This window comes from Lemur catta, chromosome 3 (genome assembly GCF_020740605.2).
Source record: "Lemur catta isolate mLemCat1 chromosome 3, mLemCat1.pri, whole genome shotgun sequence".
Taxonomy (NCBI): domain Eukaryota; kingdom Metazoa; phylum Chordata; class Mammalia; order Primates; family Lemuridae; genus Lemur; species Lemur catta.
Genome location: NC_059130.1, coordinates 126,339,022 through 126,358,616, shown reverse-complemented (window position 1 = coordinate 126,358,616; position 19,595 = coordinate 126,339,022). Strand labels below are relative to the sequence as shown.

Sequence of the window (19,595 nt, the reverse complement as noted above, 5' to 3'; positions counted from 1 at the left end):
GCCGCCGCCGGGGAGCGTCGCCCAACGCCCTCCGCGCGTGCACGGGCCGCCCGGGCGGGGAGGCGGGGCCGGTCCGCACAGTCGCCCTCAGGGGCCGTCGGCGGGGCCGCGGGCCGCGGGACACGCGCGGGCCCCGCCTGCTCCAGCCGTCCGGCCGCTGCGCGGGTCGGCCGTTTGCAAAACCCACGTCCGGGAGGGTTTGGCCGGAACGCGGCAGCTGGACGCTCCGGGAGCAGGGGCGGCGGCGGCCCGGCGGGTGCACGAGTGAGCGAGCGGGAGCGCGCCTGCAGGGCCTGGGCGCCGCGCCGGTGCGCGCGGGTCCACGCGCCCGAGCCGGGCCGGCACTTTGCACCGGCTCCCTAAGCCCGGCCCCGCCCCCGCCCCACCCCCGGCGGCCGCGGGGCGCGGGGCGGCGCTGCCGGGGCGGGGCGGCGCGGCGCGGGCGCGGGCGCAGGCGCGGAGGGCGGGACCGGCCGCGCGCGCAGGACCCCACGTGCGGCGCGCCCCGCCCCGCCATGGTTCCCGGTTCCGCGGCGGGCTCGGTGCGGGCGCGTTACCTCGTGTACTTCCAGTACCGGGGCACGGACTTCAAGTACGTTGCCCGCCCGCCGGGCGGGAGCGGGAAGGACGGGAGCTGGACCCGGAGAGGAGTGCCCGGCCTCGGCCCGGGGAGGGCGCGGGCGGGCGCTAGATCCAGGGTCGCGCCGCGGACGTCTCCGGACGGGGGCCGGTCTCTGTTGGGCCTCGGCGGCGGGCGGGCCGGCCTGCGCAGGCGCTGCCCGTAACCTCCGCTCCTCTGCCCGCAGCGGAGTCGCGGCTGTCCGGGGCGCCCAGCGCGCCGTCGGGGTCCAGAACTACCTGGAGGTGAGCTCCGCCAGCCCGCCCGGGGGGAGGGCGTCCCCGGAGAGGGCCCCCAGGGCGTGGGGAACCGTTCCTCGGGGCTACGGCTTCTGCCCGTGCTGCCCGCCTGCCCTGGCGCCCGTCCCCGCAGGAGGCCGCGGCGCGGCTGAATTCCGTCGTGCCGGTCAAGTTCACCATCTCCAGCCGAACGGACGCCGGGGTCCATGCCCTGAGCAATACCGCGCACTTGGACGTCCAGCGCCGCTCGGGCCAGCCACCCTTCTCCCCTGAGGTCCTGGCCGAGGCCCTCAACACCCACCTGAAGCACCCGGCCATCAGGTGAGCCCGGCGACCTGAGCTTGCTTGGGATTGTGCTCTGAACCTGACTCTGTTCGCTGCTGGTGTAGGCCGGAGATCTGGAAAGATTTTGTGTCCGGACAGAACTTGGGGGGACGGGGGAGATACCAAGGTGTCACCTGGGCAGGTGGGTTATTCCTTCAGCCAGCTTGACCTACTCCCACAGGGTACTACAGGCCTTCCGAGTGCCCGGCGACTTCCACGCACGCTACGCAGCCACATCCAGGACCTACCTGTACCGCTTGGCAACCGGCTGCCCCCGGCCCAACCAGCTGCCTGTGTTTGAGCGGAACCTGTGCTGGGCTCTGCGAGCAGAGTGAGCGTGGTTGTGAGAACGAGGCAGGGGTGGGCAGGAACACCTGGCCGGCCCCACTCTCCTGACGACTGACCTGGCTCCTTGAAGCTGCCTGGATGTGGACGCCATGCAGGAGGCCGCCCGGCACCTCCTCGGGACACATGACTTCAGCGCCTTCCAGTCGACCGGCAGCCCGGCCACCACCTCTGTGCGAACGCTGCGCCAAGTCTCAGTGTCCCCAGGGCCAGCCAGTACCTTCGTCCTCCCCCAGGAGAGCAGGTGAGGAAGGGTGGCCCTGCCCCAGGCCATCGGTGCTGAATTAAGCCCCCGGTGTTTCTCCAGCAAAGCCAGGCAGAGGCTGGACTGGGGGTAGCAGGCACCGCAGGGCCGCGTAGGGGGATGCTGATCAGCCAGAGAGCGCCGGGCAGTTGAGTGGCACAGCCCAGACACCGAGTCTGCCAGACTGGGTTCCTGCCAGACTGAGGAGCAGAAAACAGAGACGGCTGTCTTTCTCAGGAGACCCCTGCCCTGCTCAGAGCTGTCCACCAGTGGGTGGATTTTGGCAGCTGCTTAAAAGGCTTCACTGGGCCAGTGGTTCCGGCCCAGTTTGGCAGGGGGTGGGTTCTGCTGCCCCTGGCACTGTCCAGGGGTCTCCTGGCAGGCAGCAGCTGCTGACCCTGAGAACCCTCCCAGTCCTGGCCAGCCCACGGGGAGGAGGGATTTCCGCGTGGCTACCTCAGACTCTGGCGGGAGGGCACCAGGCCCAGGGCTAGGGTCTCGGGCGAGCCGGCAGTGCTCCCCTTAGCAGCCCAGATTCTGCCAGGCCCTCGAACTTGGGGCATCTCCGTGGGGGGCCTGCCAGGCCACTGTTTCTGTGGCCCCAGCAGGGTCCTGCTGCCTCTGCCTTGCACAAGCTCCCAGAAGGGGCGGGCGGTCAGTGAGGGGCCCTGGTGATGAGCTGGGCCTACCGAGGCCACATGGCAGGCTGGGGGTGGCAGGGGCTGCCCCAGGGCCAGGACATCACAGGTGCCCATTTCCCAGCAGGCTGCGCTTCTGGAGCCTGGAATTTGAGAGTCAGTCTTTCCTGTACAGACAGGTAGGCTCTGTCCTGGGGCCCCCCCTGGGGGGTTGGGTACACAGGCCCCTGCAGCAGTCTCTGACTCGCAGGTCCGGAGGATGACAGCGGTGCTGGTGGCCGTGGGGCTGGGGGCTTTGACGCCTGCCCAGGTGAAGGTGATTCTGGACAGCCAAGACCCCCTGGGCAAATACCAGTCGCGTATGGCCCCAGCCCACGGCTTATTCCTGAAGTCAGTGCTATATGGAGGCCTGGGGACCTCGGTAAGGGGAGTGGGCCAAGAAGGGGTCTACTGCACACTCCTCTGACCAATCATCTCCTTAGGCTGGGTCTGTGCTGGGGAGGGCACTCCTGGCGGCAGTCACAGCCCCACTGTTGAACAGGCAGATGGAATGGGGAGGGCCAGGGTGTGGTGTGAAGGTGTCCCTTCCCCAGGGGCCACAGTCCCTCAGCCCCATTGAGCAAGATCCCAGCACGCAGAGGGCTTTGGGCCAACCGCTGCCCAGGCTGACCAGGGGTCTGTCCACAGGTCCTGCCTCCTGGGCCCTGTAGGGTCCACAGCGTGGAAGCCACAGGTGAGCCTGAACACTCAGCCACGGTCACGCCAGCCACGGCACTGTAGGCCCAGCAGGACCAGCCCTCTGCTGGTCAAGCCAGCACATCCACAGCTACTGGGGCCACAACATACCCACCCGGGGTTCCTACCACCGTTGACGTTGTCCTCGGCCCCTGGTGGGCTGGCATGGGGTGGGGTGCAGGAGACAGTGTATGCACTGGGAAGGGAAAACCAAGTAGTCTCTGGTTCTGCTGTTATTGGCAGTTGCTGCCTGAGAGCCCCCTCCCCCATTGTCTCCTCAGGGCTCAAGAGTAGGAATAAAAGCCAAAGCAATCCCAGACAGCCATTTATTTCTTCAGCCAGAAACAGCTGCTCTGGCAGGAGTGTGACGCTGTGGCCTCGTCTTAGGTATGGGGGTCCATGGCCCCACTGTGGGCTCCATTCCCCCAGGGCACACATTCCTGGAGTGGAACGCGGGACCTCCCGGCTGGGCGAAAGGTGGCAGTCAGCAGGCCTGGCGACTGGCCAGCCTCAGCTGGGGGCCTGGGGGAGGCCCTTCTTGAGCAGCGATGTGAGGTAGCTCCCCAGCTCCTCGTCCTACAGTGGAGGCAAGAGGGTCACCACTGTCCCATCCCCACTGCACACGACCCTGGTGAGGAGGGAGTGATGCCGCGGGGGTGGGGGCCACCCTGCAACCCCTGCCGGCCCTCACCTGGTAGGTCCAGGAGACCAGCAGCACCTTGGTGGCTGGGTCCTCAGAGGGGGCGGCAGCCTGGATGAGGATGGACTCGACCGTCACGGAGCCGTCTGGGAGGTGCTGCACGCAGTGGTCCTTCAGGACGCTGTGGGGATGTGCAGTGAGACCCTGCCGGGCCCGGGGATGGGGGGCAGGGCGGGATGCCTACCTCTTGAGGTGGCTGTAGACACGCATGGCTGTCTCCTGCTCCTTGCGTGTGTCGTGTAGGTGTACACGGCAGGTGAAGCGCAGCTGGTGCTCGGCCAGGCCCAGCTCCTTAAGGGCTTGCTCCGAAGACACGAGCCGGAAGTTCTGCGGGGCGGGGGCAGGTCAGGGAGAGCAGGCGGGGCCCCCTCCCCAGCCCTCATGTACTCACACTGTCCTTCATGATCAGGGTGCCGTGCAGGAGCCGGGGCCTCTTGGCCTCAGGGAGCAGCCCTGCGGGGCGGGGGACAGGAGCCTTCGACGGGCTGCAGGTTTGCCAGCCACCCACCCACCGTACCCGCTGTGCCCACTGCCCTGCCCCATACCCTGCGCCATCTCCCGCTTCAGCAGCCCCAGCGAGATGCCCCCAGGGATGCTGGGGCTCGTGGGCAGCACCACCGTCTCGCCATTGGCCGGCATATAGCAGTTGACTCCTGGGCGTGAGGGAAGAGGGCGCCTCAGTTCAGGCCGGCCAGCCTGGCTGCACTGCCCCTGAGGGTGGGTTCCACCCAGTGCCCCCACAGGCAGCCCCAGCGCCCGGCGCGCTGCCTACGGAATTCCTGCTCAATCTTCTGCTTCAGGAACTCCATCTTCTTGGCCTCGCCGTGCACCAGCAGCACGCTCTCTGGCTCCGCCTGGCCCACCAGCTGCATGATGCCCTTGGCATCGGCGTGGGCGCTGAACGACATGTACTCCACCTGCATCTTCACCTCCAGCTGCAGGCAGAGGGCACAGACACTGTCACCACCAGGGCTTGCCGGCCACTCTGCCAGCCCGGTGGGGGCCCAGACTCACCACCTGCCGACCCTCCATTTCCAGCTTGCGCTGCCCGCTCAGGATCTTGTGGCCCACGGTGCCCTGCACGCAGTAGCCGGGCATGATGACCTGCGGGGCAGGGTGCAGCTTGCAGCGGTCCCACAGCGGGGGGACCCCAGCCTTGGCACACTGGAGGCTGCCCCCACCCTGGTGGAAGCTCCTCCAGAGCCCTGCATAGACCCCAGAGGGCTCAGGGTTTCCAGCACAAGACTGTGCAGGCCAGGCTGGGAGCTGACCGTCACGGCGCCTGCTCAGTGGCCGGGGGCCTTCCCGCCTGACACAGACAGTCTCAGGCAGAGTCTGAGCTGCTGGGTCGGACGTCAGACAGACACTGCCCCACACCCCGCTGGAGCAGCGTCCCCAGGCCAGCATGGGGCTTCGTCAGGATCTGGGACGTGAGGGACAAACGAGATCCCCAGTGCAGGGTCTTCCAGAGTTTTTCTTCTCGATGCTGAGCAACCTCCCTCCCTCTACGCCCACAACACACAGCAACCCTCCCCCGAGACCCTGACCACATTCCAAGCCTGCTGATTGGCAGCACAAGGACAGGGCGGGTGGAAGGACAGTCCCTCTGGCCCTTGCCACCCCACCTCTGCCCAACCTCAGGCTCTCTGGGGACCCAAGACCCCTCACCATATTCTTCTCATTCCCCGCCCACTTCCGGAAGATCTGCAGGGACTGGCCTGCGTGCAGCATCCCTGGCGTGGCAAACACGACCTGCGGGCGGACACGGGCGGGTCAGGGCAGGAGACCCCGTCTTCCAGCCAGAGCCCTGAAGCCAGAACCCCCTCAGCTGCCGCTGGTCCCAGCAGGCACCCTCTCGTGCCCCCCAGATGTGGAAGGAGGGTGCACGTGGACAGCACCGGTCACCACAGGGCCTCACCATCGGGCCCGGGTTGTCCGCAAATGCCCGGTCAAAGGCCTTGATGTGCTTGAACTCAAACATGTTCCTCTGGACAAAGGTCTTGCGGATCTTCTGGTTGGTCCATGTGATGAAGAGCTTGTAGTAGTGGTTGGCCTTCTCTGTCAGCCCCGTGGAGAAGTAGATGGGGACCTTCAGGTTCATGCGCTCCCTGGGGACCCGCCGGCCTGGTTAATGCAGTGGCTGTGGGAGGACCAGGCCCCATTGCCCCCACACACCCTCGCTCGCACAGCTCCACGGTGTGGGCCAGCTGGAGTCCACCGGAAGGCCTGAACCCCCTGCTGGCTCCCACCCATCTGGCCACAGGAAGCCCGTGCCCTCCCCCTACATCCTCCTATAAAATGCTGGGACTGACTGAGGGCTCGGGGTGGGGCCAAAGACCCCACAAGAGCAAGCAGACAGCACTGCCCACGTGACATCATGGGTCTCCCGGCACAGGGTCACAGGGACATGGTGGCTCCCCCTCAAAAACAACAGTGAGCGGGGCCGAGATGCCAATGGCCAGGGTGTCCGCTGCACCCAGTGGTTGTTGATGCCACCTTGGCTAGGCTGGGCCGGTGCCCTGCCTGGGCTATGTGTGAACAGCCAGCCGTCCCGCGCACAGGGCTCCTAGAACAGCCCCTGGCTGCACCTACCAGAAGGTCTCCAGCAGGATGCAGAGTTCCTGCGCTCGGCCCAGGGCAAACACAGGGATCAGCACCTGCAGGGCAGGGGGTTGGGGTGGCTCAGGCGGGGGCCCCAGCCGTGCTCCCCAGCAAGCCAGCAGGCAGCAACCACTGAGAGGGCATGGCCAGGCAGCCCCGAGAGATGGGTGCCCCGGCCCTTCCATGCTGCCACCACTCCTGTCCCAGGCACAGTCTGGGGCAGAAGGGACCACAGTGGAGACTTGTGCTGGCCCTTCATCAAGACCTGGGACGTGAGGGACAAACGAGATCCCCAGTGCAGGGTCTTCCAGAGTTTTTCTTCTCAGGGCTGAGCAACCTTCCTCCCTCCACGCCCACAACACACAGCACCCCTCCCCTGAGACCCTGACCACGTGCCAAGGGCAGCCAAGCCTGCCAGGACCTGCCCAGGGTGGGCCCACATCCCAGAGCCCTGCCTTTGGCGGTCACCTTCCCGCCACGTTCCACAGTCTCGTGGACTTTCTTTAGAAAGTCTCGCTCCCGGCAGCGCTTGGAGTCTCGGATGGTCGTGGCATACGTGGACTCCGTGATGAGCAGATTGGGGCGGCACTTATCGATCCAGGCAGCTCTGGAACACAGGAGGGCGTGGCCCATGGCAGACTGTCCCACGGCTGCAGGGCTGGGCACGATGCGCCAGGCCCAGCCCGTTGACAGCCACCTTCCTGGGCCACCCTGGTGGGCAGCCTGCCTCCCCTGCACCCAGACGGTCAGAGGCCACGGGCAGCATACTCAGGACACAGGAGGAGGAAGGGGCCCCAGCCTGGACCCTGTGCCTTCGTGTGTCTGGGCTCAGAAGGAAGGGACTCTCCACACCGCACAGGAGGACTGGGGGGGACACCACACCACCACACCCTTAAGGTCACCAAACTCCCGCAGGACCCCACAAGATGACACAAACATCAGCCTCCTTACCCCAAATGTCGGTCTGGCGTCATGTTATAGTCACCCTGGGGAAGATGGTGGCCATGAGGAGGGTGCCGGGTGCCTCCCCATCCCCGGGCAGCCCCTCCCAAGTCCTTCCACTGACCGTGTAGACCACTGACTCTGAGCCCACTTTGATCTGGAACATGGCCGCCCCCAGCACGTGACCTGCGTAGTAGGCCTTGATTTCCAGCTCGTCATCCACCTGCGGAGGAGAGGGCTCGGCCTTAGCCTTTCCTTTCCCGTTTTCACCTAGAACATCCAGTTCTCAATCAAAAGAAACCAGACACGAGATGAGACCAACGCAGATGAAAAACGAGAAACAATATACTAAACATTTAAGGATTCCTGAAAGTGGAGTCTCCAGACACGGACTTTAAAAGACTGTGGTGATATATTTATCGAGATGAAAAACAGGATTACACCAGGTGCAGTGGCTCACGCCTGTAATCCCAGCACTCTGGGAGGCCAAGGCAGGAAGATCACTGAGGCCAAGAGTTTGAGACCAGCCTGAACAAGAGCGAGACCCTGTCTCTGTTAAAAATAGAAAAATTAGTTGGGCATGGTGGTGCACCTGTAGTCCCAGCTACTTAGGAGGCTGAGGCAAGAGGATCACTTGAGCTGAGGAGTTTGAGGTTGCTGTGAGCTAGGCTGACGCCACGGCACTCTAGCCCAGGTGACAGAGTGAGACTCTGTCTCAAAAAAAAAAAAAAAAAAAAATGCTGATGAGAAACTAGAAACTATTTTTTTAAAAAAGCAGAAATGCTAAAACCAGGAACTATAAGAACTCAAGAACTCAAGGGATGAATTTAACAACAGATCACACATAACCAAAAAGAGAGTGAGTGCACTGAAACACAAACCCAGCATGAAGCGTGGAAAGGAAGGAGGAGGAGGAGGGTCTGGAGTGAACAGGTCTGACGTTCAGGTGTTTGTGCCCAGGAGGAGAGACGAGCATGAATGGGGTGGAAGCCACGTTGGAAGGAGCCTGATGAAAGACATCAAGCCACAGATCCAAGAGGCCTCAAACTCCAAACAGGCTAACTAAGAGCACAGCACGCAGGCCCACCACAGCACAGCCACCAGAACCAAGGAAAAGGACACGATCAGGTAAGTAGCCCATGCAGAAAGATCTGTCTTCAAAACAGCAGACAGAATGATATATTCAAAGTACAAATACAAAGTAACTGTCAACCCCCTTTTTATGCCCTTCCTGTTGCTGTCCCTTTGCTGCGAAAATGGGTCCAGTCGTCATCTGCAGCGTGTGTACCATGCCCTGTAAACCTGTATCTTGCGCGTGCCCCATAATCCTATCTCTCTCTCCTTAATAAACCTCATTTTCATGCTTGTCTTAAAAAACAACAACAACAACAAAAAAAAAAAAAAAACTACCAACCTGGAATTCTGTACCTAATTTTTAAAGAGTCGGCCAGGCGCGGTGGCTCACACCTATAATCCCAGTGCTTTGGGAGGCCAAGGCAGGAGGATCGCTTGAGGCCAGCCCATCCTGGGCAATATATGGAGACCTGGAGACCGTTTCTATGCATACACACAAAAAGTCCCTCCAGAATGAGGTAAAATAATCCATTTGCAGACAAATGTAAAAGAATGCATCACCAGCAGATCCACCCTAGTGTTCTCTAGGCAGAAGGTAGATTATCCCCAGTAAAGGGTGAAAAATGCGGGAAGCAGAGAGATGCAATTAAAGGGTAAATATGTAGATAACACTAAGTAAACGTGGACTTTACAAAGCATTAGAAATGATGTCTATATACACACAGCCTGAAGGTAATTTAAAAAATCATGTCCTGCTGTGTTTAAAATACGCAGAGAGAGTTAAAACACATGGAAACGAGCTAGTACGTCAGAAGGGTAAACGGGTTTAAAGTGTTCTAAGATTCTTGCATTGTCCAGGATAAAGGCAAAAGTTCCAAGTAACTTAGAATTTTGTCATCAAGGATGCATTTTGTAATCTCTACCACTAAAAGCACTGTGAAAGAATATATAATTACTGAGCTAATAAAGGGAGAAATGAAATTAAAAAAAAAAAAAACAATCTGAAAAAGGCAATAAGGGAGAGTAAAAACAATAACAGAACAGGCAACATGAACAGGAAGCAAACAGTAAGAGGGTCTAGCTACACCCTGAGCCGTCTTACCAGAGCCTAAGTGCTCACTCCGTCTAAACACAGCTAGCATGTTGCAGGAAACTCGCACAGGCTACATGCTACTTAAAAGAGCCACATTTAAAATATGATACAGAAAGATTAAAGGTAAAAAAATAGAAAAAGATATACCATGAAAACACTAAGAAAAAAGGTGGGTGGGAGTTGGTGTAACTATATTACCAGAAAAGTAGACTTTAAGATAAAAAGCATTTTTTTTTAATTTCAGCTTATTATGGGAGTACAAAAGTTCAGGTTATATATATTGCCCATGCCCCCCCATCCCCCGGAGTCTGAGCTTCAAGTGTGTCCATTCCCCAGACAGTGCGCATCGCACTCATCATGTAGGTATACACCCATCCCCTCCCCCGACCCCCCACCTCTGTCTGATACCCAGCTGGTGTTATTCCCAAATGTGCACTTAGGTGATGGTCAGGGAAACCAGTTTGCTGGTGAGTACATGTGGTGCTTGTTTTTCCATTCTTGGGATACTTCACTCAATAGAATGGGTTCCAACTCTCTCCAGGAGAACAAAAGAGATTCTACATCACTGTTATTTCTTATAGCTGAGTAATACTCCACAGTATACATATACCACATTTTACTAATCCATTCATGAATTGATGGGCATTTGGGTTATTTCCACATCTTTGCAATTGTGAATTGTGCTGCTATATAGGTTTGGGTATTATTAAATATAAAACTTCATGGCCGGGTGTGGTGCCTCATGCCTATAATCTTAGCACTCTGGGAGGCCGAGGCAGGAGGATGGCTTGAGCCCAGGAGTTTGAGGTTGCTGTGAACTATGATGATGCCACTGCACTCTAGCCCAGGCAACAGAGCAAGACTCTGTCTCCAAAAAAACAAAAAACAAAAAACTAAAACTTCATACCGATAAAACGTTCAATCAGAAACACAAAATGACCCAAAACGTATGGGCACCTAATAACATGGTTTCAAAATAGATAATGCAAAACCCAGGGACTCCAGTGAAAGTAGGCAAATCCACGATCTCTGTGAGAAACTTTTACTGAATCTGATTTGTCACTTGCCTGCTTAATATTCTTCACTCCCCCCTGGCCCAGGCACAAGAGTCACCACGCCTGGCACTGGGCACCCTTCAGGGCCTGCCTGTCTCGCCAGCCGGACTCTGCTCCCGCCTGATGGCACTGAATGTCCCAGAGCACTGCGTCCTTCCAGGGAGCCAGCCGTCCCCCTCTGGCCTCCTCAGTGCCACTCGGGCACAGAGGCCCGCGTGTACACGCACGTATGTACACACACACACAGACACACACACACCATGTGACCATGTACACCCCCCAGGCTAAATGCCACAGCTGGGCTGGGACCTGTGTGCTTGCCCACTGCTGCCGCCTGGTGTCCTCACAGTGCTGGGCACAGGAGAGAGAGGGGGAGGCTGAGCTGGGCCCCCAGCCTTCCAGACTGCAGCGCGGGCTGTGGAGGCTGTGTGGGGCGTGCCGGCTGGGGAGCCTGGGGACCCTGACCTGGACCGTCTGGTGGAGGTGGACGGCCACCACCTTCTTCATGCAGTCCTTGATCATCTGGGAGGTGAAGAAGTTGGCCTCGCCCTTCTTGTCCACGGCGATCTTGCGGTAGTCCTCCAGCAGGATGGGGCAGATGGCCTGGGTGGGGTGCGTCATGTAGATGGGCCCGTCGTAGCCCACCATCTCGCTGAAGTAGGGCAGTGCCCCGCAGTGGTCCAGGTGGAAGTGGCTGGGGGATGCGGCACAGGTCAGCCCGGGACCACCCTTCCCCCGGCCACGCCTCGCCAGCCTAGGCTCCAGGGTCGTCCCACTCATCCACTCAGTGGGTGCCAACTGTGGCACCAACACCCTCCTGCGCACTGAAGAGTCAGGAAGGGGCAAAACACAAACGCTACTGTCTTCCTGAAATTTACAGTCTCAACGTGTAGCAACGCAATAAGCAAACCAGTCGCTAAATGTGTTAATTGCGGGATGTGTTCCCAAAAGAGGAACAGCAGCAAGGGGAACAGCGTGAGGGGGAGAGAGCCACTGTCTGACATGGTCGGGGCCTGCGGCCCCCGAGACAGCAAAGGCAGGGAGAGGACAGAGCCTGGAGGGCCAGATGGGACAGGCAGAGACCTGGTGTGTGACCAAGAGGGGGCAGATTACAGGGCCTGGAAGGCCGGGGGGGCCAGGGACTGGTGGGAGGGCGCAGTGCCCCTCTGCCAAACGCTGTCGAGGCCAAGTGAGAGGGGCCTGAGGAACAGCCCTGGCTCCGCGGGTAAAACGCACCATCTCCGCACAGCGGCCCTCACAGCCCCATTTTCCTGGGCACCCGCCAGGCTCTCGTCCACAACACTCAGGGGCACGGCCAGTGGCACGCGCGCCACAGTGACCCTGGCTCCACAGGGCTGACTGCCACCCCGAGGGCTGAGCCCCCTAGACAGCCCAGGGACAGAACCACATGACCCCACAGCCTGCGGCCCCCACAGTGCTCACCTGATGATCACGCAGTCCAGGAAGTCGGTCAGCCGGCCACTCTGGGTGATGTAGGAAAAGTCAGGGAAACGCCTCTGCGGGGGAGCGGGGGGAGGGTCAGAATGCAGCCGCTGCCCCATCTCAGGCAGCTGTGGGGAGTGCCCAGGGAGCAGCCCCAGAGAGGGGGTCAGGGCACAGATTCAAGGCCAGGCTGGGCACCCCCACCCTGGCAGGCAGCACCAGGACCCCTGGCTGCTCACAGCCTCCATTACCCCCGACCTCACTTGCAGACCTGAGCCGGAGGCCGAGCCCCGGGTCTCGCTGCGCTGCCTGTAGGGTCCAGTAGGTGCCAGGGCCCAACTCCGGTACAGATGGACCCCTTGCCAGGGCTCACCTCAGCCCGGCCCCACCTGTCAAGTGATGGTCAGGAGGCCACCCAGGAGTGGGATGCCCCCCAACAGGGGTCCAGGCAGACCACCACTGCCCACTCGCCCCGTCTGTCCAGCTCCAAGGCCAGAGTCCAGCTGCAGATGGCTACAGGAGCAGAGGGGTGGCTGGCCCTCCCTGCCCTCTGGGCGCCCATCCGAAGCACTCACGTCATCACTGAAGCCCATGTGCATGCCACAGTCCAGCATGACGTTCTTGCCCGCGATGGAGACCAGGATACAGCTTCGGCCCACATCCTGGCCGGCCCCTGCTCAAGGGGGAGGGCAGGTGAGAGGCACTGCCAGGCCCCTTCTCCCTCCCCACTGCTATAAGGGATCCTCGGCCCCGCTCTGCTGCCGTCCAGGTTCTCACAGGGCACTCAGTGCGTTGACAAAGCTGGACCAAGGCTGCTGTGTGGCAGCCGTGTGGGCTGAGAAGCATGACACCTCACCCTGGGCATGAGGGCAACACAGGCCCTGCACCACTGTGAATCTTGCCACATCCCCCAACTCAGACCCTAATCCAGTCCCTTCCACACTCCTGACAACCAAGCAGCCCTGCCCAGCTGCTCCAGTGGAGACCTTGGCTACATGGGGCACACCTAGCTCCCCCCAGGTGGCCATCTGTCACCTCCTCCGGGGCCTGGGGGCCCACAAGGAAAGGGACAGCGGCTCTGTGTGGCCTAAGCCTGGGCAGGGGTCTGATGACAGCAAATGACCTGATTTCTATCTTGAATCCTCTGGCAACTACCTGAAGCATCCCACATTAGCACCACACACGTCAGAGTGACCAGACCGCAGCCCAGCCGCTGGCTGGGGTCTCAAGGTCTCTGATGGGCCTGTTCCTCCCCCACTGTCATGTGAGCTCCCTAAAGACGGGGTCTCACTCCCTCTGTACCCCTGGCCCCAAAACCACACCAGGCTCAGAAGCCCTCCAGACATCCGTAGGGAGCAAGGGCCACCGCTCTTTCCAGGGGAGGACCTGAGGTCACAGAGACACCTGGAGTCACACACCACTAAGGGCGGATTCCAAAGCCCCATTCCTGAGCACAGGTGGTCCTGCCTCCCACAGGACCCACAACAATCCCTCAGAGCAAAGACAGTGGGGACAAAGCCTAGCACTAGGGGAGGGGACAACACTCAGGAGAAAAGGAAGCAGGAGATGTCCCTGTCCCACAGAACTCACAATGTTGTAAGGCAGGGAGACATCAAGCAAAAGGACACACACCAGGTGCAGCCAACGGAGATGACTGTGACAGAGCAAAGTCAGGAAGGGAAGAGAAGGGCGCCTGGAAACCTCTGGAACCACGACAGGAAAGTCCTCCCTGAGAAGAGGACTGCCCAGCAGGGCAGTGAGGAGCAGCCAGGTGGGAGGGCAGCCGTGTGCGGGCCCTGTGGTGGGAATGACCCCAGGGACCTCAGCACCTCACCCGAGGCTGTGTCTGGTAAAGAGAAACGGTGAAGCAGAGCTCTGCTTCAATGATGCTGTCGCCGAGGTGACCCTGGGGGTACACTCAGGTGCAGATCCAGGGTAACTAAAGCCATAGGAAAGACAGGACTGTTGAGGGAGAGTGCGCAGGACAGACAGAAAAGGGGCTGGACAGGAAAGGAGCAGACCAGGAGGAAGAGCCCGCAGAGGGCCCTGGAGAGCAGCAGGGACAGAGGAGAGCAGAGGGCCACTGTGGCTGGGGGTGAGGAGGCGGGGCTGTGCCAACTGCGGCAAAAGGCCATGGGGGACCCAGTGCCTACGACAGCGTGGGCTGTGCAGTCCCACCTGGCAGGCAGGGGCGTCCACAGTGGCTGTTAACAGCTCCATGTCCATGCCAGGAGCTGGGTGGGCTCACGGGCACAGACATGTCTACACAGAAGATGCTCCTGACACCCTGCCCAGGGGAGGAAGCCGACTCCAGGACAGCACATGCAGCCCACGCACAGAGAAAGCCCAGAGACATCCAGAGGGCTGGCCACCAAAATGATATGCCCAGTTGTTCCTGGGACCCTGGATTTTGAGTCACTCTTTCCTCCTTCACACTGTTCTATGCTGTCAGAATGTTTAGAAACGTGCATTTATGTTTTTTGCAAAAAGCAAAGCTACTTTTTTAACGTCATAGGGATCAGGTAAAACTAGGGCAATTGAGAGTTGATCGCAGGCAGACCAGGCGCAAGCACCAGACGGTGGTGGTGGATGGACAGGGAGAGGCAAGGCAGCGGTCCACGCGCAGAAGGAGGTAAACACACCGAGGAAAGCACCCAGTGGGGACCGCGGCCCTGCGGCTGGACTCCCACACCACTGCCAGAAACGTGCAGAGGCAGCACCCACGGGATACCAGGTGTCCCGCAGGCACCCCACCTTACCATCACCTGAACCTCGGGGATCTCACTCTCATTTCACTGCTAGGAACCCTGGGGCGCAGAGACTGAGCCGCCTCCTTGACATCACACAGCACGCAACCCCTAAGCCCTTCGCCCCTGACCACTCCGCAGTGGTTCTCCGCACAAGGGCCTGACAGGGAAGAGGCGAGGCGAGGAGGCGCAGGTCCCTCGCCACGGACCGAAGCCAGGACGGCCTGCTCGCCCCGGCCTCAGCGCCTCACAGCCTCCCCGAGCACAAAGCAGCCGGAGCTCCCGGCTCCAACGAGGCCGCGGCGGGACCGCGCCGTGGGGGCCGGGGCGCGCCTGGAGGCGCCCAGCCGGGCGGAGAGCTCCCTGCCCGCTCGGGGCCTCCGACCACAGCCGGGGGCCTGGGAAGCGTCCCCAGCCCCGAGCAAGGTCCAGCCCCGGGCCGCGCGAGGGGCAGACGCGCCCGGACCCCAGCCCCGCAGCCCTTGGGACGCCCACTCACCCAGGGGAGTGACTCTGATCTCCGGCATTGTCGCGGCGCGGGCGCCCTCAGCGCGTCTCCCCCGCGCTCTGGTGCTCGCGCGCGCTCCTCAGGGAAGGCCGCAGGACCACCCGCCGGAGCACCGGCCCCCGTGACCCCGCGATCCTCAGCCGCGCGCGAGCCTGAGGCATGGTGACACACCGCGCAGGCGTACCCGCGCAGGCTTCCGGTCCGCTCTCCGGAAACGCGGCCTGGCTCGTCGGGCCCCGTGATTGGGCGGCCGTCCACCAATCGGGGCGCGGGGCGGGGCCGGGACCCGGCGGCGAGGGGCAGAGCGGGGCGCGGGGCGGGTCGCGGAGAGGGGCGGGGCCGGGTCGCGAGGGACGGGGCGAGGGGAGGGGCCGGGGCGCGCGGGGTGGGGAGGGGAGAGGCAGGGCGCGGGTGCGGGGCCGGGACGTGGGGCGGGGCCTGGACGCGAGAGGCGGGGCGAGGGGCGGGGCCGGGGGCGGCGGTGCAGAGCCGCAGCTCCCGCACCGAGGCGGCGCCGGCCCAACCGAACCCGCGGGGTCTGGCGGTCGCCGAGGGTCCCGGGACGCAGCTTATGGGCCCTCGGGCATGGGAAGGGGCGTCCTCGTAGAAGACCGGAGCGGGTGGGCGGCCGAGGGCCCGCTCCACGCCGGCCGGCGGCGGCTCAGGGCTCCCCCACACCGGCCCCTCGGCCGGGGCAGGGACTCGCCAGGCGGTGCCATCGGAGCCCCTCCCAGGTGAGACTGGCGGAGCCCCCGGGCAGGCCCCGGCTTCCGCCCACTGGGCCCGGGGTGCCAGGTACGGCCCTGCCCTGCCGACCTCCGGCGCCCGCCCTGACCTGCCCCTGGGGCGGCGGGCTGCCTGTGCGCGCGGCTGCAGGCCCCTGCGTCACCTTCCTGCAGCTGGCGCCTTGCCTGCCCGGGCTCTGCAGCCACTGCCCTTCCTGTGGTCCCCAGCAGGCAGCTCTGAGAGGCGCCCGGCAGCTCCCTGTTGGCTGCTGGTTCCGGGTCTGAGCAGGAAGGCCTGCAGGATATCTGGTGACCAAGAAGGAAGCCTGGGAGCCTCGAAGGCCTTCTGCTCAGTGAACAGAGCACAGCCCTGAGAGAGAGCAGGGGCTGCCAGAAGTCTCCAGGCGCCATCTTCCTGAGGCTGAGGCACTGCAGTCCCCCGCACCTGAAGACAGGTGAGCTCATCCCTGGGGCCTCAGCCCAGTGCCAAGCATGCAGCCCAACCTGTGGGGCCTGCAGGACTGCAGCACACACTGGGCCCCACCAGGGTGTCAGCCTGGGCCGTGGGCAGGGCAGGGCGTGCGGCCCATTCTCCCCAGAGATGAAGGACTCTTAGGACAGTGAGCACCCTGCCCACTGGGCAGGAGGCAGAACCCACACAGGGACCCAGGCGTCCTGCTCCTGGCCAGGGTTCTCACCACAAGTGGGGGGGGCCCCATGCTGGGGGCCTGCAGGCAGGAGGCCAGGGCAGAGCTCCCAGCACCAAGGGCACGGGAACCCCCAGGCCCAGCGGGGTGAGAGCTCCTCCTAGGCAAGGTGAGATGCAGCTGAGGCCTGAGACCCATCAGAGCTGCCACAGTGCCGGCCACAAACATCAGGCAGGGGTGCTCGGATGTTTGTGGAGTGACGTATGAATGAAAGCAGGGTCCAGAGCAGAGCCTGGGCCACTTCCAGAAGGTTCCTTAGGGTTGCAAGGAGGGCCTGTGGCCATCTTCTGCGTGTGGTAAGACCTTGGGTCAGCCACTCTTCTGTGTGGGACACGTACAATTTCAGCATCAGGAGGGAAAAGATTGCTGTTCTTCTGTCTGTCTGTCCATCCACCCAGTGAACCCCACAGCCTCTGCCCTGGGTTGGGATGCAGCAGTGGGCTGGGGGGGGGGGGGGCGCAGCCTGCCTGGCCAGCGTCCCCATTTTCATTTTCCACGGTATTTAGCTCCTTCTCACCTGGTAGCCCAGAACTTCCTGTCTTTGTTATCGTCCGACACGCCGTCCCCACTAGAATGTCACCCTAACGAGGCCGGGCTGTGCCGAGGTCTGGGTGTGTGACCCTGACAAGGGGCAGGGCAGGTGGTGTGTCTCAGGTCGTGGGGGTTCCAGTGGGCTTCGACAGGATCCTGGCTACTTCTTTCCAACTGTTCCCCCCACACCGAAAAAATGAGCTGCAGAGTGAGCCGCCCCACGGTGAGACAACCCAGCAGCCCTGCTCTGTGTGTTGCAGTTCGTATCAGAAGATGGATGATTCAGAGACAGGTTTCAACCTGAAGGTCGTCCTGGTCAGTTTCAAGCAGTGTCTCAACGAGAAGGAAGAGGTCCTGTTGGACCACTACATCACCAGCTGGAAGGGGCTGGTCAGGTGTGTGTCGGGGATCGCTTCTCTGCAGAGGGAGGGGCCTGAACCGGGGCTGTCCCGGCCAGTCCCATCCCACCTGGCACCATGAGTGCCAGGCACCCACCCGCCCCAGGTGTTCCCACCCGGCCTCCCCGGCCCTGCTGCTCAGGGCCTGGGTGGGGACTCGAGCTCCCGCTTCCCTTGGGCAGGTTTCTGAGCAGCCTGGGCAGCATCTTCTCCTTCATCTCCAAGGACGTGGTCTCAAAGCTGCAGATCATGGAGCGTCTGAGGAGCGGCCCCCAGGGCGAGCACTACAGCAGCTTGCAGTCCATGGTGGCCTACGAGGTGGGCCACCAGCTGGTGGACCTGGAGCACCGCTCCCACCACCCCAACTCAGGCTGCCGGACCGTGCTGCGCCTGCACCGCGCGCTGCACTGGCTGCAGCTGTTCCTGGAGGGCCTGCGCACCAGCCCCGAGGACGCGCGCACCTCCACGCTCTGCACCGACTCCTACAACGCCTCGCTGGCCGCCTACCACCCCTGGATTGTGCGCCGGGCCGTCACCGTGGCCTTCTGCACCCTGCCCACACGCACGGTCTTCCTGGAGGCCATGAACGTGGGGACCACTGAGCAGGCTGTGGAGATGCTGGGGGAGGCCCTGCCCTGCATCGAGCACGTCTACGGCGTCTCCCAGAAGCTCTATGCTGAGCACTCCCTGCTGGACCTGCCCTAGCGGCTGGGGGCCCAGGCCGGGTGGGCGTCCCCTGCTGCAGAGCTGGGCAGGGCAGCCAGGGCCTGTTAGTCCCATGACAGCGCCTTCTGGGTGCCTTGAAAACCGGAGAGCCACCGTTGCCCCTGCAAGCTGAGCATGTGGGGAGTCCCAGGCTGTGGCCAGCCAGGAAGAGGCCCCTCGCCACAGCCTTGCTGAGACACAGGCAGTGGAGAAGGTGGCAGGATCAGGGCATGCAGAGCATGACGGGGGGCCCCACCCGCCTGGTGTGGACTCTAGGAAGTGGGGTGAAGTTGCAGGTTCCTGGGGTGTGGTGGCTTCGTCCTCCCCGCCAGCCAGCATGTGCCAAGCTCAGGCCTAGGACACAGTGCCTGTGCCCAGGTGGGTGGCTGTCCCCAGGGAGGGGGAGAATCCTTGGGCAGGGTCTGGGCACTCGAGCTCTCCCTGCCCCTCGCTGCCTGGCTGGCCTCACACCGTGCTGGGCAGGCCAGGGACAGTGACAGTGGGAGCTGAAGCCCCGAACTGAGCTGCCCCCAAAAGGCCCAGGAAGGCCCACCCTGCCCTCAGGATGTAGCCCTCAGGGCGGCTGCTCCCACGGACACAGGCTGCCCCCAGAGCCTGGGGGACGCTCTGTTCCTTCACCCCACCCCTCGCTGTCCTGTCCCCACCGTGCTCCAGAGACCCAGGGGGTTACGCACGAAATAGGAGGGGCTGGACCTCGTTGCCTAGGTGACAGCTACCAGACCACCACAGTGCAGCAGATGCACAGGCTTGTTGGGGGTACTTGGGTGTGTTTTCCAACATGAATAAATTACACTTATGGCATTCCAGCATGGGGATGTTGGGGTACACAAGGTGCCTGACTTCCCAGGGGGAGGGACGCTGGGGGGTACCCCATTAGGGCAAGGAGGGGCCTGACCCCCAGGACACAGCTGAGGTGGGTGTGCTCCAACCCACTGGAGGGGCAGGGTCAGCCAACGTTGGGGGAGGTGCTACATGGAGGGCTGCCCCCCACACCGTCAGGTCCGTGTCGTCATGGCCCATTTCACAGGTGACAAAACAGACACGGAGACTCACCAGACCCCAGGGGGCTGGGCTGGGGCAGGGTCTCAGGCCTGCTGGTGGAGTGGGGGTGGGCACTGCTCTGAGCCCCACAGTAGCCTGAACAGAAAGGATACAAGTGAGGGGGTCCCCCCGGACACCCCACTCCAGCCTCAGCCTGCCA

General features: G+C 62.3%; 3 protein-coding genes across 6 annotated transcripts; 2 read left to right on the top strand and 1 right to left on the bottom strand.

Moving 5' to 3' along the window:
• The first annotated feature begins 475 nt into the window (after positions 1–475).
• PUSL1 (pseudouridine synthase like 1) lies at positions 476–3,461 on the top strand. Of its 3 annotated transcripts, none has more exons than XM_045548785.1 (8): positions 476–592; positions 807–864; positions 992–1,179; positions 1,364–1,513; positions 1,601–1,771; positions 2,534–2,588; positions 2,660–2,830; positions 3,097–3,461. In XM_045548785.1, the coding sequence occupies exons 1-8, from the start codon at positions 516–518 to the stop codon at positions 3,187–3,189; spliced, it is 963 nt and encodes a 320-aa protein (XP_045404741.1). In that variant the 5' UTR covers positions 476–515; the 3' UTR covers positions 3,190–3,461. The 3 variants fall into 3 exon arrangements, with proteins under 3 accessions (XP_045404741.1, XP_045404740.1, XP_045404739.1); XM_045548784.1 differs by having other exon boundaries at positions 1,346–1,513; positions 2,537–2,588; XM_045548783.1 differs by having other exon boundaries at positions 1,346–1,513.
• Positions 3,457–15,495, bottom strand: INTS11 (integrator complex subunit 11). Its single transcript, XM_045548782.1, has 17 exons — positions 15,299–15,495; positions 12,628–12,725; positions 12,053–12,126; positions 11,075–11,303; positions 7,512–7,610; positions 7,397–7,431; positions 6,914–7,052; positions 6,437–6,501; positions 5,763–5,952; positions 5,513–5,596; positions 4,859–4,948; positions 4,617–4,779; positions 4,390–4,497; positions 4,236–4,297; positions 4,029–4,171; positions 3,836–3,965; positions 3,457–3,720 (listed from the first exon to the last, which is right to left on the bottom strand). The coding sequence occupies exons 1-17, from the start codon at positions 15,324–15,326 to the stop codon at positions 3,655–3,657; spliced, it is 1,803 nt and encodes a 600-aa protein (XP_045404738.1). The 5' UTR covers positions 15,327–15,495; the 3' UTR covers positions 3,457–3,654.
• Positions 15,496–15,787: 292 nt separating this feature from the next.
• Positions 15,788–19,195, top strand: LOC123636021 (ceramide-1-phosphate transfer protein). Of its 2 annotated transcripts, none has more exons than XM_045548778.1 (4): positions 15,788–16,041; positions 16,264–16,487; positions 17,531–17,665; positions 17,851–19,195. In XM_045548778.1, the coding sequence occupies exons 3-4, from the start codon at positions 17,544–17,546 to the stop codon at positions 18,371–18,373; spliced, it is 645 nt and encodes a 214-aa protein (XP_045404734.1). In that variant the 5' UTR covers positions 15,788–16,041; positions 16,264–16,487; positions 17,531–17,543; the 3' UTR covers positions 18,374–19,195. The 2 variants fall into 2 exon arrangements, with proteins under 2 accessions (XP_045404734.1, XP_045404736.1); XM_045548780.1 differs by having other exon boundaries at positions 16,261–16,487.
• Positions 19,196–19,595: the final 400 nt, after the last annotated feature.

Bases quoted from the DNA above. Each gene is read 5' to 3' on its own strand.
- PUSL1 (XM_045548783.1), top strand. From the start codon at position 516: ATGGTTCCCGGTTCCGCGGCGGGCTCGGTGCGGGCGCGTTACCTCGTG. The intron at 1,772-2,533 runs GTGAGGAAGGGT...CCCATTTCCCAG, and splicing joins GTCCTCCCCCAGGAGAGCAG to CAGGCTGCGCTTCTGGAGCC. The intron at 2,589-2,659 runs GTAGGCTCTGTC...TCTGACTCGCAG, and splicing joins AGTCTTTCCTGTACAGACAG to GTCCGGAGGATGACAGCGGT.
- INTS11 (XM_045548782.1), bottom strand. From the start codon at position 15,326: ATGCCGGAGATCAGAGTCACTCCCCTGG. The intron at 7,611-11,074 runs GTCAGGGTCCCC...TCTCCTCCGCAG, and splicing joins ACCTCCACCAGACGGTCCAG to GTGGATGACGAGCTGGAAAT. The intron at 5,597-5,762 runs GTGAGGCCCTGT...GTCCGCCCGCAG, and splicing joins CGGACAACCCGGGCCCGATG to GTCGTGTTTGCCACGCCAGG.
- LOC123636021 (XM_045548778.1), top strand. From the start codon at position 17,544: ATGGATGATTCAGAGACAGGTTTCAACCTGAAGGTCGTCCTGGTCAGT. The intron at 17,666-17,850 runs GTGTGTGTCGGG...TCCCTTGGGCAG, and splicing joins AGCTGGAAGGGGCTGGTCAG to GTTTCTGAGCAGCCTGGGCA.